Genomic DNA, 16,443 nt, shown 5'->3' with positions numbered 1-16,443 from the left:
CTTGTTGGAGTTTATTGAAGAGGTAACAGAGAGGGTTAGGAACAGGAGTCGGCTATTCAGCCCATCGAGCCTGCTCCACCATTCAATACAATTATGGCTGACAATCCACTTCAAAACCTTTTTCCCACACTATCCCCATATCCCTTTATGTAATTGGTATTTAGAAATCTGTCAATCTCTGATTTAACCATACTCAATGACTGAGCTTCCACAGCCCTCTGGGGTAGAGAATTCCAAAGATTCACAACTCTGAGTAAAGAAATTTCTCCTCATCTGTCCTAAGTGGCTTCCCCCTTATTTTGAAATTGTGTCCCTTGGTTCTAGTCTCCCCGAACAGGGGAAACTTCTGACTTGCATCTACCCTGTCTATCCCTTTCAGTATTTTGTAGGTTTCAATGAGATCACCTCTCATTCTTCGAAACTCGAGAAAACAGGTCCAGTTTCCCCAATTTCTCTTTAAAGGACAGTCCCGCCATCCTGGGAACAAATCTGGTGAACCTTCGTTGCACTCCCTCTATGGCAATAATATCCTTCCTAAGGTAAGGGAACCAAATCTGCACACAGTACTCCAGGTGCTGTCTAACCAAGGTTCTATACAATGAAGCAAGACTTCGCTTCTCCTGTACTCAAATCCTCTTGCGATAAAGACTGACATATTAGCCTTCCTAATTGCTTGTTGCACCTGCATGTTAGCTTTTAGTGACTTACCAACGAGGACACCCACGTCCCTTTGTACATCTACACTTTCTAATCTCTTACCATTTAAGAAATACTCTGCACACCTACCAAAATGGATAACCTCACATTTTTCCACATTATATTCCATCTGCCATGTTCTTGCGCACACACTAAGTCTGTCCAAATCTCCTTGAAGCCACTTTGCATCTTCCTCACATGGATACCATAAGCACCCAATAGCACCATGGATACAAAATTGGTTGAGTGACAGGAAACAAAGAGTGGCGGATAATGGATGTTTTTTCGGGCTGGAGGAAGGTTTGTAGTGCAGTTCCCCAGGGACCATTGCTCTTCCTGATATAGATTAATGACTTAGACCTTGGTGTACAATGCACAATTTCAAAATTTGCAGATGATATTAAACTTGGAGCAATTGTGCACAGTGAGGACGATAGCGTAGAACTTCAAAAGGACATAGACAAGCTGGTGGAATGGGCGGACAAGTGAGGTGAGAGTGACTGCCCTTGACATCAAGGCAGCATTTGACCAAGTATGGCATCAAGGAGCCCTAGCAAAACTGAGGTCAATGGGAATCGGGGAAAACCCTCCGCTGGCTGGAGTCATACCGAGCACAAAGGAAGATGGTTGTGGTTGCTGGAGGTCAATCATCTGAGCTCCAGGACATCACTGCGGGAGTTCCTCAAGGTTGTGTCCTAGGCCCAACCATCTTCAGCTGCTTCATCAATGACCTACCTTCAATCATAAGGTCAGAAGTGGGGATGTTCGCTGATGATTGCACAATGTTCAGCACCATTCGTGACTCCTCAGATACTGAAGCAGTCTGTGTAGAAATGCAGCAAGACCTGGACAATATCCAGGCTTGGGCTGAGAAGTGGCAAGTAACATTCGCGCCACACAAGTGCCAGGCAATGACCATCTCCAACAAGAGAGAATCTAACAATCTCCCCTTGACATTCAACAGCATTACCATCGCTGAATCCCCCACTATCAACATCCTAGGGGTTACCATTGACCAGAAACTGAACTGGAGTAGCCATATAAATACCGTGGCTACAAGAGCAGGTCAGAGACTAGGAATCCTGAGGCGAGTAACTCACCTCCTGAATCCCCAAAGCCTATCCACCATCTACAAGGCACAAGTCAGGAGGGTGATGGAATACTCTCCACTTGCCTGGATGGGTGCAGCTCCAACAACAGTCAAGAAGCTCGACACCATCCAGGACAAAGCACCCCATCTACAAATATTCACTCCCTCCACCATCGACGCACAGTGGCAGCAGTGTGTACCATCTACAAGATGCACTGTAGCAATACACCAAGCCTCCTTAGACAGCACCTTCCAAACCCGCGACCTCTACCAACTAGAAGGACAAGGGCAGCAAATGCATGGGAACACCACCACCTGCAAGTTCCCCTCCAAGTCACACACCATCCTGACTTGGAACTATATCGCCATTCTTTCACTGTCGCTGGGTCAAAATCCTGGAACTCCCTTCCTAACAGCACTGTGGGTATACCTACCCCAAATGGACTGCAGCGGTTCAAGAAGGCAGCTCACCGCCACCTTCTCAAGGGCAATTAGGGATGGGCAATAAATGCTGGCCTAGCCAGCGACGCCCACATCCCTGAATAAATAAAAAAAAAAGTGGCAGATGAAGTTCAATGCAGGGAAATGTGAAGGGATTCATTTTGGTAGGAAGAACATGGAGAGACAATATAAAATAAAGGGTACGACTCTAAAGGGACAGAGGGACCTGGATGTATATGTGCATAAGACACTGAAGCTGGCAGGACAGGTTGAGAGTGCGGTGAATAAGCACACAGTATCCTCGGCTTTATTAATAGAAGGATAACGTACAAGAGCAAGGAGGCTATGTTGTAATTGCATAAGACACTAGTTGGCCCTCAGCTGGAGTATTTCTTCCAGTTCTGGGCCCCAGATTTAAGCAAAGATGTGAAGGCATTGGAAAGAGTGCAGAAGTGATTTACGAGAATGGTTTCAGGGATGAGGAATTACATTTATGAAGATAGATTGGAGAAGTTGAGACTGTTTTCCTTGGAGAAGAGAAGGCTGACAGGAGATTTGATAAAGGTATTCAAAATCATGAGGAGTTTCGACAGAGTAGATAGGGAGAAACTGTTCCCACTCATGAAAGGATCAAGAACGAGAGGGCACAGATTTAAGGTAATTGGCAAAAGAAGCAATGGCGACACAAAGAAAAATTTTCTCACGCAGTGAGTGGTTAAGATCTGGAATTCACTTCCACAGAGTGCGTTGGAGATAGGTTCAACCGAGGCGTTCAAAAGGGAATTAGTTACCTGAAAGTAAGAATGTACAGGGTAATGGGGAGAAGGCAGGGAATGGCACTAAATGAATTGCTCGCTTGGAGAGTTGGTGCAGATACAAAGGGCTGAAGGGGCCTCCTTCTGTGCTGTAACAATTCTGAGATACACTTGTCTTGTTCAATGCATTTACTAACCAATTCTGTGAGAGGCATAGGCAAGGAAGTATAGTGCATAAAATAGAGAGTCTATGAATTAATGTTGAAGCTAATTTCCACAATAAAGCTAAATTGGAAGAAAAAAATGGAACTAAAATACCAGAGGGGAAAATTACATGGACAAAAGAACAGGTAAATCATAAGACGATGATGAGGGAAAAAGGGAAATAAAAATATAAAATGAAGATAATCAATATAACTGTCATGATATGGCCATGCCACTTTCAAAATACATCCTACAGACCTGCATCAAATATTATTTTTCATTTAGCGATCAGTATGCCAGTGTAATGTATTTATCACATACTGTACATTGCAACAAATCTATAACCCACATTTCAATGCTGAAAAGGTTTAATATCTTTAACCTTTCAAGCTGCAAGAAGAATGAAAAGCTATTATACATGCAAAGCTGCAAGGATGGCAATATTGTCAAAGAAAAATAATCAATACATTATTGAAATGTATTCACCCTTCTTTGTTCTGCAGCAGCAATATGTTCTTTAGTGTCCTTTCTGAGCCTACTTACCACCACTCCAAACTGCTCAGGTTCACATAGGTCGTCATATTCATCCTTAAATTTGGATAATGTATTGAGCTCCTTCTGCTCTGGTAAATACCTCACCAAGTTCTATAAATGTAAAAACAGAAGGGGAAAAACACAAATATTTATCACTATCTGATATAGATTTTTTTGGATCTTGTGAAGAAAGGAATTGTCAGGGCTAGCGAACAGTGCATTTCAGACTTCTGAACAATGACAAATGTATGGATTCAGAAGCACTACAGGGTGTCTCAGATAAGACATCAACTTATGTGGAGGATATTGCTGCTCTTCAGAGCTGAGACTACCACACTTTTTATTCTGTACTTTTTAATAATTGGACCAAGTTTAGCATTTACATAATTCTCAGCAAGTTTAGTATAAATGCTGACAGACATAATTTACAAATCAATTCCAAGTTTGTGTACCCACCTGCCTAGGAAACCAAGTACACTAAGAGACTGTTGTCAACACTGGCAACTAGCAGAAAATATTAACTGTCTTTTCTGACTATTCCCCCTCTCTCTCTCTCTACACAAAACACAGAATGCAATTTTACCACCTGCTTGCACTGGCTACTGGATCTACCTGCTTAAAATGAATTTTAAAAAAGGAGAAAACATTAGTTGATGCACAATGCTGATCAATCACAGCTCCTGAGTGTTTGTGCTGATTATGGGAGGACATGAGCAGTTGAGGAAGTTGCAGAAATGTTTACCCACATGAATGTATTCTTAAGTGATGACTGCACATCCCTTGAATGATCAGCACTGTAATGATCCTGGTCTCAGGTGAAAGTCTGAGGTGGGTTTAAGACCAGAGTTGTCCAACATACAGCCCACGGGCCACACTCCGGTCCACCAACGGTTTCGATCCAGCCCACCAATCATGGTGCACTTCGTCCAGGCCCACCAATCAAGGCGTACGCTTTGTTCAGGCCTGTCAATCCCGGTGCTGTCAATCATGGGTGCTGACCAATAAAAGGTGTTGGGGGAGGTAGATAAACTCGTTGAGGCGGTGAAGAGGTCAACTTGAGGAGTTTGCGGCAGAGAAGGGAAGTTAGAGTTGGAGTCGGAGTCAGCGGTGGAGAAGGGGAGTTGGTGGCAGCAGGTATCAGCAGTGGTTGGGAAGAGGAGGCATCGGCAGAGAAGGGAAGCCATATTCGGCAGCGGGAATTGACGGCAGAGAAGGGAAGTCGGAGTCGGTGGCGGAGGAGAGGTGAGCTTGAGGAGTTGGGTGTGTGTGAGGAGGGGAGTTTCTGCTCCTGGTGCATGGTGGGTGAAGGGAGGAACTGTTGAAGAAAATCTAGTAATTTTTTTAAAGCCCAGTATGCCCTATTTCTTGTACCCAGATTAGAGTCATAGAAATTGGCCATGGTTTTAGTTTTTGTGCTGAAAGTGTCAACCAGGGAAAGCATAAGACTTGTTAGTTGTTTTGTAACCATCTGGAAGTTAAGAGTCACTTCCCTCTCATCTATGGCTGCCCATGGATACAGCAAAAAAAGGAAGATTGATGCTGAATGTCAAGCATTCAAACGCTCTTGGACCAATGATGTTGTATGAGTAAGATAAATTTTTAATGCCGTTATCTTTCGAAATTTGCTCACCAGCCCCTTGGGCTGAGCAAAATTGGTAATGCAGCCCTCCACACGAAAAAGTTGGACAACCCTGGTTTAGACCCTTTGGGATTCTTTGCAGATTTAAAGTATTCAAAGTGTTTCGTGTTGGAACAGGCTGCCGGCTCATGGTGCGAATGCTGATTTGTTGTGTTTCTTCAACTGAAAGCTGGATCTATTTATGACTGGGTTGATCAGCTTGTGCAAAAGCTACTTGCCATACAACATGAACCTAGGCCAGAGTGGTGTCTTGCACTAAAGTTGATTGTCTAAAGGGGAGATCAGAGAGGATTTTCCAGATTTTTTCCCCCGACCTAGATCTTTAATTTAGTTTTTCACCTATCCCAGGAGAACACATGACATTTAGGTGGGGTGCGAAGTGTGTGCATTGTGACACACAAGACATCACAATGGATGGACCAATAGATGTTCATTTCTTTATGTCTGTATGTTCAAAGGGATATTAAAGTTTGGCAGAAATAGTATGAAAATCCTACATCTGTTTGTCACACTAAATGATACCAAGGTGAACATAACTTTACCATCAGCAAAACATCTATATATTAGCACTGCAGTACAGATATCCACTGACCTAGATCCAAATTGCCTTCAAAAAGACGCTGATCTTTTGTGCAGGCAATCAACACAACTGAAAAAACTTGCTAAAACATGAGACGAATTAGTGTTATAACTGCTTACATTTTGTTCACATACACACACACACAAAACTGCAATGAACAGATTAGGCTCAGAAAGTGGACACAACTATGTCATGTCACTGTTCTTTAAACTCGCTTGTAAAATCATATGTGAAAAGGTATCTAAACTGAAGTCTTCCATTATATTGAGCCAGCCAAGTAATTCAGCGTTGAACACTGAACTCTCAAGCAAAAGATAATGAATTTAAGTCCCAGTTCTGCCTGTTATTCAAACTTCCTTGTTGCATTGGGTAAGTTTCATTACTTCTCAGGGTGGGTGAAAGATGGAGAACTATATAACAAGTCCATCTTGAAGGAGGAATCGTGAGGTTTGTCCCCATTCATTAATTCTGCTGTTAATATCAATCACAGAATGCATAGTAAGTAATACAAGTGCATCCATCCTTCCAGACGCAATACAAGAAACTCCTGGGGTGGGGGAGAAGGAGAAAAGTTTTGAAGCAAAAATTGACTTGCACAATGTCAAAGACCAAAATTGTACAGCTTAGGGTAATTTACATAAATTAACTTTTCTGTGTTTTGTTGTCAAAATACCCAGTGTTATTCATAGCTATATTTAGAACAGGCAACCTTTTCTGTAAATGCTACATTCTCTGCATTTTTCATTCTGGACTACTGTTAAATGAAGACTTCAGTGACTTTAATATTTGATTTAAAAATATGCACTACACAATTTCTTACTATTTTGTTTCCAGAACAATATTAACCTTAAAAATTAGGTTTCCAACATTTTAAGTTATGAAAAGATTGCAGCACCAGTAGGCACAGTCTTCATCAAATGAAATTCAATCTCCACAGAAAAATAGGCAACTCCCTTCACCCAAGTTTTGAACATTCACAGATGCCAATTAGAAGATTCTTCCCATCGCCAACCCCACTAAAAGCAATGATCCATTTTCTTGAAAATGTGAAAAAAAAAATCCCTCATGGTAAACAATCTGTGCATTTGAGGAAGGAAAAAACAGAGGATGCAGAGAAGGTCACCTTGTGATTTTGTAGAGGTTGGTAGAGACAGATCCATGGGATGGAAGTGGGACAATTTAAAGGGACAGTGTTTGAGCCTGATTTTTCCTCCAGAGATTTTCCTAATTCTACGCAGAGGTTAAATGTATACGGAGAGATACAGTAATGTTTTAGGACTGCATTTCTAACACAGGAACAATGGAAATGAGGCCAATATTTTAAATTACTGAAATATAGTATAAAGAATGTAGTATATCTTTGGGTTCATATTCAAGCGAAATAAGTATATGTTTTGAAAAATAAGATACTTAACCAATGGGAGACATTTAAGATTAAATGGAAATTACTTTTCAACTTAATCTGCACATATAAATATCCCATAACAGTGTCAGCATTCTGCAAATGGAAGAACACAAGTCACTGGGGATGGTCTATTTTAACTTAATTGTATTTGCAAGTACAATTGAATCGGAATACTTAATGTCATAGAAAAACATTGAGAAACTGAAAGTAAAACAAGCAATAGAGAAACACCTAAAAACTGAAAATATAAGAAGTAAGCACGGATTCCAAAAGGGAAGGTCATGCTTGACCAACCTTATTGAATTCTTTAAGTAACAGAAAAGACAGATGTAATATATTTGGAATTCTAAAAAAATCTTTACTAAGGTACTACATAGGAAATCAATGTACACTTATTTTTAATTATTTTTAAAAAATGTAAAAAAAACCTGCGCGCTTGAGCTTTTAACATTGAAGTGAAGCTAGCCAGTGGTGGGTATTAACTGTCCCATTCATTTTAATTTAATGCATATTAACCACCGTCTATTCAAACTGGCTGAACTGGGATTGGTTTCATGTTTATGTAATCATTAAGGTCAGAACATGTGGAGTCATGGGACAAGAAGCAGAATGGACAGTAAGTTGGCTATAAAACAGAAAAGAAAGATTAGGGGCAAAGGTACAAAAGCAAATTACTGCAGTTGCTGGAAATCTGAAATACAAACAGAAATTTCTGGAAATGCTCAGTAGGTCAGACAGCAGCTGTGGAGAAACAAAGTTAACATTTCAGGCCTTTTGTCAGAAGTGGAAAAAGTTAGAGATGAAACAGGCTTTAAGCAAGTACAGAGGCAGGGAAGACTGGGGAAAGAACAAAAGAGAAGGACTATGACAGGGTGGAAGGCAGGAGAGATTAAATGACAAAAAGGAAAATGGTGCAAGGCAAAATGAGATAGTAATGAGACAAATAAATAAACAAAAGATGGGTCTAGTAGAGGTGTAAATGGGAATAGGAGAATCATTGCCAGCATTTGGCACTGCCCTGAGCTCTTTTCCCTCCGCCGACATGCCCACCTCTTTGGTTAGTTTCTCCCACCTTCAGAATTCTCATTCTACCAAGATCCCTTCCTTTGACATAGGAGCAAGAGTAGGCCATTCAGCCCTTACAGCCTGCTCCGCCATTCCAGATCATGGCTGATCGTCATATTCCCGCACTATCCCCCTATCCCTTGATGTCTTGAATTTATTCAATGACTGAGCTTCCACCACCCTCTGGGGCAGAGAATTCCAAAGATTCACCACCCTCTGAGTGAAGAAGTTTCTGCTCATCTCAGCCCGAAATGGCTTGCCCTTTATTTTGAGATTGTGTCCCCTGGTTCTAGACCCCACAGCCAGGGAAAACATCCTTTCTGAATCTACCCTGCCTATCCCTTTAAGAATTTTGTAAATTTCTGTGAGATCGACTCTCATTCTTCTAAAGTCCAGGGAATACAGGCCCAGTCACCTCAGTCTCCCCTCATTGGACAATACCACCATGCCAAGAATTAGTCTGGTGAACCTCCTCTGCACTCTCTCTATGGCAAGTATATGCTTCCTCAGGCAAGAGGGCCAGAGTTGTACACAACATTTCAGGTGTGGCCACACCAATGCTCTATCCAATTGAAGCAAGACTTCTTTGCTCCTGTACTCAAATCCTCTGTAGTTCCCGTTTTCTCTCTCCCTCCTTTCTTAAACAGTGGGGTTACATTTGCAACCTTCCAATCTGCAAGCACCATTGCAGAATTTATAGAATTTTGAAAGATGGTCACCAATGCATTCATTATCTCTGCAGCCGTCTATTTCAACACTCTAGGGTGAAGATCATTGGATCTAGGGGATTTGTCAACTTTCAGTCCCGTTAATTTCTCCAATACTACTTTTTTACTACTCCTAATTAGTTTCAGTTCCTCATTCTCACTAGACCCTTGGATCTCAGTTTTTTCAGGGAGATTTCTTCTGTGCACAGACACAATGTAATTATTTAACTTCTCTGCCATTTCTCTGTTTTCAAATATAAATTCCTCTGTCCCTGCCTGTAATAGACCCACATTTGTCTTTGCAATTTTTTTTTCCTTTTTACATACCTATGAAAGCTTTTACAATCCGTATTTATATTTCTTGCTAGTTTACATTCATATTCTATTCTCTCTTTATCAATTCCTTTGTCCTCCTTTGCTGGATTCTAAAATTCTTCCAATCCTCCGGCTTACGACATTTTTGGGGGGAACTTTATAAGCCTCCCCGTTTGATCTAATGTTATCTTTGACTTCCTTTGTTAGCCACGGCTGACTCGGTTTCCCTATCGGGTTCTTTTGCCTTAAAGCAATCTATGTTTTTTGAAAATCTTTAAATACTCGGCATTGCCTATCGAACTTCAAACCTTTCTAATGTATTTTTCCAATCCACCATGGCCAACGCGCTCCTCATATCTTCATAAATGCCCTTGTTTAGATTTAAGACCCTAGTTTCGGATTGAACTACATCTTTTTCAAACATAATGGAAAATTCTATCATATGATGGTCACTTTTCCTTAAAGGTTCTTTTACCACCAGATTATTAAATCAGCTCTTTCTCAACGCATAATACAAGATCCAAAATAGCCTGTTCTCTAGTTGGTTCCACACATATTGCTCCAGAAAACCATCTTGGGCACTTTCCAGGAATTCTTCCTCCACAGCATTGGTGCTCATTAGATTTACCCAGTCTATATGTATATTGAAGTTACCCATGATTACTGCATTGCCCTTACTACATGCCCTTCTAATTTCCCGAGTTATACCATGCCCTACATTACCACTACTGTTGGTGTTCTGTAAACCACTCCTACCAATAATTGTTATCCCTTGCTGTTTCTTAGCTCCAGCCAAACAGCTTCTACATCCTATTCTTCCGATCAAAGATCCTCTCTCACTAATGCACTGATCCCATCCCTTATTATCAGCACCACCCACCATCTTTTCCTTTTTGCTTGTCCTTCCTAAATGTCAAATATCCTTTAATGTTCAGTTCCCAGTTTTGGTCACCCTGCAGCCATGTCTCCGTATGGCAATTGTTACGACCAGGTGAGAGAAGTGTCCGGGCTCCCTCTCAGCCTTCACCTGGTCTTACCTTAAAAAGATTTAATTTTAAACACGCTGGGTTTTTAGCTGCCCCTTGGTGAATCCTTGTTCACTGCTTTCCAATTGTAAGGCAAAGAAACCGCCAAACAGGTTTTCTTAGGTTTAAAGAAGAAAGGTTGAACTTTATTCAACTTAAACTCTAATTTGGTTAACGCCTACGGATATGTGAATCGATCACGGTCGCAAGCATACATGATACACACATGCAGATGGAGGCAGAAAAGAGGAAAACAAATAAAGTGGAAAAGTTTGAGGCAATATCTGAAGATGGTTTTGGTTACTGTTCTTAGAGCTCGCTGTAGAGTCCTTGATTGTAGGTAGGTCTTCCTTTTCGTTGGGGCCTAATATTCTTCTTAAACCTTTCCTCTCTTGAGGTTCAAATGTCTTCAGTGTGTTTGCAGTTCCGTGAGAGATGGGAGCAGACAGTCTTCTCAGTCCAGTAGCAATCAGCCTTGCTGAGTTCAAAGTGTCTGTGGCTAGTTCAAGAAAAAAAAATCGGACCAGCCAGTTAGTCATGTGACCAGCTGGTTTAACCATGTCTGATTGTGGATTCGACCACCTTAGCAGTCATCCTGGAATGTGAGCTTCCTCACCTTCAATGTCTGGTGATCAAAGTCCATTGTGGGTTAAATGTGTCAGTGAATGCTCCTTTGTCTCCACAAGCACTGTCTGTTAGTATGTAAATGTTTTTTCCAGCCACGGCTGATCTGTTTAACAAGTCATTTCCGCGTTCCAGCAACAGTTTAAAATCAATGTTCACGTGACAAAATTAATATGCCTCATTATTGGCAGGTGGGGGTCCGAATGACACAATTAAATCATAGCCGTTTACTTCTACTTGCGCCACTAACTCACCTACCTTTGTCTGAATGCAGGCAGCATTCACAACGAGTGCCTTTAGTTCTGCCTTTTTAACACTATTCCGTATTTTGACCCTGGTTGGCTCTAGATTTGTTTCTGCTGCTTTCCACTTTCATTCACAGCTTTTCCACTTCCCATAATCAGGTTTGTTTTTCTCCTATCTGAATTCCCTCGCAGGTTCCCAACCACGACAAGCTAGTTTAAACCCGCCCCAAAAGCACGAGCAAATCTCCCGGCGAGGATATTAGTCCCGGTCCTGTTAAGGTGTAACCCGTCCAGCTTGTACAGGTCCCACCTGCCCCAGAACCAGTCTCAATGTCCCAGGAATCCAAAGTCTTCCCTCCTACATCATTTTCCAGCCACGTGTTCATTGCTAAATCTTATTTCTATACTCACTAGGACATGGTACTGGGAGTAATCCTGAGATTACTGCCTTAGATGTCCGACTTTTCACTTTCCTTCCTAGCTCCCTAAATTCAGCTTTCAGGACCTCATCCCTCTTTCTGCCAATGTCGTTGGTGCCAGTGTGGTCCATGACATCTGGCTGGTCACCCACCCCCGAAAGAATGTCCTGCAGCCGTTCCATGAACCTGGCACCAGGGGGGCAACATACCATCCTGGTGTCACGTCTATAGCCACAGAAACATTTGTTTGTTCCTCTAACTATCGAATCGCCTACCAAAATTGCCCTTCCACTCTTCTTCCCCCTTCCCCCCACCCCCCCCACCTGTGCAGCTGAGCCACTTGTGGTGCCACAAACTTGGCTCTTGCTACATTCCTCTGACCACTTTGGCGTGACCACTTTGTTAAACGTGCTATCCATATAGCTTTCAGCTTCGCGGATGCACCACAGTAACCCCAACCTCCGTTCGAGTTCCAAAACGTAGAGCTCAAGTTTTTGCAGCTGGAGACACTTCCTGCAAATGTGATCGTCCAGGCCACATCAAGTGTCCATGACTCCCCACGTCACAGGATGGGCATTCCACGCAGCCAAGCTGTCCTGCCATGCCTAATGCTTGCTTTCAGATAATTTACTTTAAACTGGAGACTAAAAAGTAGAAAGTAAAATTACTCACCAATCAGCTCCTTGTGTGTGTATAAGGTAGGTACGTAAGAGTTCAAGAAAAAATTACCTTTCTTCTATAATCCAATTATTAACCCACCTTTCCTAAAAGTATTGAATGTGTCAAGCTCTTTACAAACAGACACTGACACTAGATACTCACCAACCCATCAACTTAGGACACTGCTATGACGTCACAGATTTTTTTTCAAACTTAGCATGCGCTGATTCCAAGGAGCTCCTATTGTGCGCCTCTCCAGCTTCCAGGTAAGTGTGTGCCTCGAGCCTCGGTCCTGATTTATAGTGTCCTGCTCTGGACTGTTTCCTCGCAGGTCCGATGCCTCTCCGACTCCCAGGTAAGTTGGTTTCTTAGCCTCTCTAGTTCTTTTAATTGAGAACTGCCAGTGTAACAATTTCTCTGTTCCCCTCACTCACTTTAACCAATCTCCCTCTGAACTTGCAGCACTCCATTTTCTCAGGTCCAACCCTAACATTATTAAACCTGCTGACTAAAATGGCACTGCTGTCGTTTAGTAAACCAACTTCTACCTAGCGGAGGCTGAACTCCAACTGTGACACTTGCTCCCATCACACCTTGGATCATGACCCCACCACCGAACATCAAGCTATCTGTTTCAAGACTGTCAATTACCTCATCTTCTCTGGAGACCTTCCCTCCATGGCCTCTGACCTCACAGTGCCCCATCCCCGCAGTCAGCTTCAACTTTCTTCCTAAGATCTACAAATAGCAGGGCCTTGGTAGACTCAAAGGGGGGAATTTTATGTTCTCTACCGCGGTAGGTATGGTGGCAAGGACAGCATAACATGAGGTGGGATGGTGGTGGGGAGTGAACCCCGCTACCTTCCCACCTCCACCAAAATTAAGTCCGGTGTGGGAAGGCCTGTGAATGGCCTTCCCGTCCTGCCACCAATTGAGGCCCTTAACTGGGCAATTAATGCCCAATTAAGGGCCTCATCCTGCTGCTGCCTCAGTTAACCATGTGGTGGGCAGCCCTGTCGCCGCGCGAGAAACACAGCACGAAAAACTGTGCAGGTTGCTCCCCAGCTCTGGGATGGTGGATTGGTGGGGGGAGGGCGCAGTTGTGTCACTTGTTAAAAAGCATTTAGTGCTTCAACGGGGACCCGTTGAAGCACTGGTAAAGTGGGGGGGGGCCTGCTGAGAGCCACCCCCCTGCCCTTGCTGCCATCCCCACTACACCCCACTCCATCGCGACCCCCCCCTGCCCTGGCCTACCTGTGGCCTGGGTCCAGCAAGTTGCCGGAGCCTCGGGTAGTTGCTCCACTGGCAGCAGCCCCCGCCTCCGTAGTGGCACTGCTCAGTCGAAGAGCTGCTGTCCTCTGATTGACCGGCAGCTCTCTGAGGGCGGGCCTTCCGGTAGGGGGTCCTTGATCCTGTGGAAGGCCCGCCGCTGTCCATTTGTGCATAATTAGCACTGGATTCGGTAGGCCGTCCATAGAAGAGGCAACGTGGGGTTCTCGGCATTGCTTTCTCTGGTCTTTGAAACCAGCATAAAATCCTGGCCAACATTTCAGCTTGCTGTTGTCCCATGGTACCTATTTCTTCCTATCTCAACTACCTTTTCTCCCCTTGTCCAATTTCTTGCCACCTACATCGGTGACTCTCCGATGTCCTCAGCTACTTTAACAGTTTGCAGTCCTAACCGTCTCCTCCGCACCATGGATGTCTAATCCCTCTAAATCTTTATCCCCCATCACAATGGCCCGAGGAGTCTCTGTTTCCTCCTTGAATAGAGGCCCAACAAGTCCCCATCCACCACCATCTGTTTCCATCTAGCTGAACTTGTTTTCACATTGAATAACTTCTCCTTTGACTCCAGTTACGACATCCAAATAAGAGTGTTGCTGTAGGAAGCAGTTTGGGTCCAAGCTATGCCTGCTTTTTTATGGGATGTGTGAAGCATTCTGTGTTCCAGTCCTACTCGGGACACCCTCACCCACCTATTTTTACGTACATCAATGACTATCGGTGCCGTTTCCTGTTCTCGTCCTGAACTGGAAAATGACATCAACCTTGCTTGCACTTTCCACCCTTCCCTCGCTTTCACATGGTCCATTTCTGATACTTCCCTTCCTCGAAGTCAGTCTCCATTTCTGGGGATAGGCTGTAAACCAATATTCACTATAAGCCCATTGATTCCCACAGCTACTTTGAACACACTTCCTTCCACCATGCTTCCTGTAAGGATTCCATTATATTCTCCCAGTTTCTACATCTCCATCGCAACTGTTTTTGCATCCGTTCTGATGATGTCACATTCCTGACTAGTGCTTCTAGTACGTCTTCCTTTTTCCTCAACCGAGGAGTCCCCTTCATCATGGTTGGCAGGGCCTTAAACCGTGGCCGTTCCATTTCCCGCACTTCTGCTCTCACTCCCTCCAAGTACCATAATATAGTTCCTGTTATCCTCACCTTCCACCACAGCATCCACCATTCCCACCACCTACAGTGTGGTGCCAACATTAATCATATCTTCCCCTTCCCTTTCAGCATTTCAGAAGGAGCATTATAAAACAAAATATTCCACTCCTCAATCACCCCTAACATCTGCTCCCCTTCCCATGGCATCTTCCTCCTCCCTTCTCACCATGCTAGACCCCAAACACTTCTTCCAGGTGAAACAGGGATTTGTTTGCACTTGTGTTCAACTTAGTATACAGTATTCATTGATCACGTTGTGGTCTCCTCTGCATTGGGGAGACCAAATGCAGATTGGATGACAGCTTTGTGGAACACCTCCACTGAATCTGCAAGCATGACTCTGAACTTCCGGTGGCCTGCCATTTTAATTTTCCACCCAGCTCCTACTCTGACCTCTCGGTGCTCAGCCTCTTTCCAGTAACAAAGTGACTCCTGACAATGCAGAGCATGCGCGGAGCGATCGCGGAGGTCATCCACGTGTGTGAGCATTTTCCAGCTTGCCAGTATGAATGTACGCATGCACGCATGACATCACTACGCAACGATGTCCTCACCCCTCAACAGCCATCTCCATTCACCTGAAAAGTACCCCGCTCCCTCCAACCATCCCTGCTTCAATCACCACTTCACCCCGCTCGATCCCTGCCACGCCGCTGCCTTCCCTCAGCCGCTCGCTCCCCCCGCCCTCAGCTACTTGCTAACACCCCACTGGCCGCTCTACCCCTTGTCCACTCGCTCCAGGCCTCCCAGCTTCCCCCCTCCCTCTCAGCCATTCTCTCAATGCTTTCTCTCCGCACCTCCCCCTCCAACTTCCCACTGGCCAATTCCCCCCCATCAGCCGCTCACTCCAGACCTCGCCACTGCTCCCCCCCAACTCCTCTGGGCTGATCGTTCTCTGCTCCTGGCTCCCCACCCCACCCCGCTTTTCGGCCACTTGCTCCCTGCTTCCCCACCCCCCTCCAGCCGCTAGCTCTAGGCCATGCCGCTTCCTTCCTCTCGGCCAGTTGCCCCGTCACCCCTTGCGGCCCACCCTGCTTCTACAGGCAGCGCGGCGGGGCACGATCCAACATGGGAGCAGGTAGCAAGGAGCAGGAAAGCGGTGCAGCCTGGAGCGACCGGCTTTTGGTTGGAGGTGAAGCGGGGAGTGAGCGAGCAAGCAGCCGGACAGCAGGGAGGAAGTGAGGATCGGGGTACGATTGGCCGAGATTTTGCGGGGGGGTGGGGGGAGGAGCGGCAAGGCTGGAGCGAGTGGCTGGTGGCTAAATGAAGGCAGCAGGGAGCCAGTGGTGAGAAGATGGGCGCGGAGAGACCGGCAAAGAGAACTGCAATGGCAGGAGGGAGCAGGGGACTGTTGGGGGTGGGATGGAGGTGGCGATGGCAGCCATTGAGGAGATTTTCAGGTTGAATTTTTTTTGTGATAAATTGAGCAGCGCCATCTTTAATCCTGGCAGCTGCCTGAAACATCGCAGACAGTGACGTTTCAGTGGAAGAGGTTGCATTTGCATATGTGCTAGTACTGCGCCTCTGAGTGGTTGCGTTGTCAACAAACACAGCCTTCCAGTAAAGTTCAAGGCAAGCT

At 44.5% G+C, this 16,443-nt stretch overlaps 1 protein-coding gene across 4 annotated transcripts in view; it reads right to left on the bottom strand.

Annotated features, from left to right (window-relative positions):
- diaph2 (diaphanous-related formin 2) overlaps positions 1 to 16,443 on the bottom strand; it is a 967,621-nt gene that overhangs the window by 354,828 nt on the left and 596,350 nt on the right. For all 4 annotated transcript variants that reach the window (XM_068047702.1, XM_068047700.1, XM_068047699.1 and 1 more), the window contains one exon: positions 3,730 to 3,831. In XM_068047702.1, coding sequence (XP_067903803.1) covers positions 3,730 to 3,831 — 102 coding nt within the window. The remainder of the gene's footprint in view (positions 1 to 3,729; positions 3,832 to 16,443) is intronic.

The sequence above is a fragment of the Heterodontus francisci genome, chromosome 15, assembly GCF_036365525.1.
Source record: "Heterodontus francisci isolate sHetFra1 chromosome 15, sHetFra1.hap1, whole genome shotgun sequence".
In the NCBI taxonomy this organism is placed as follows: domain Eukaryota; kingdom Metazoa; phylum Chordata; class Chondrichthyes; order Heterodontiformes; family Heterodontidae; genus Heterodontus; species Heterodontus francisci.
The sequence above is the reverse complement of the archived record's forward strand: the minus strand, read 5'-3'. Positions and strand labels throughout refer to the sequence as shown.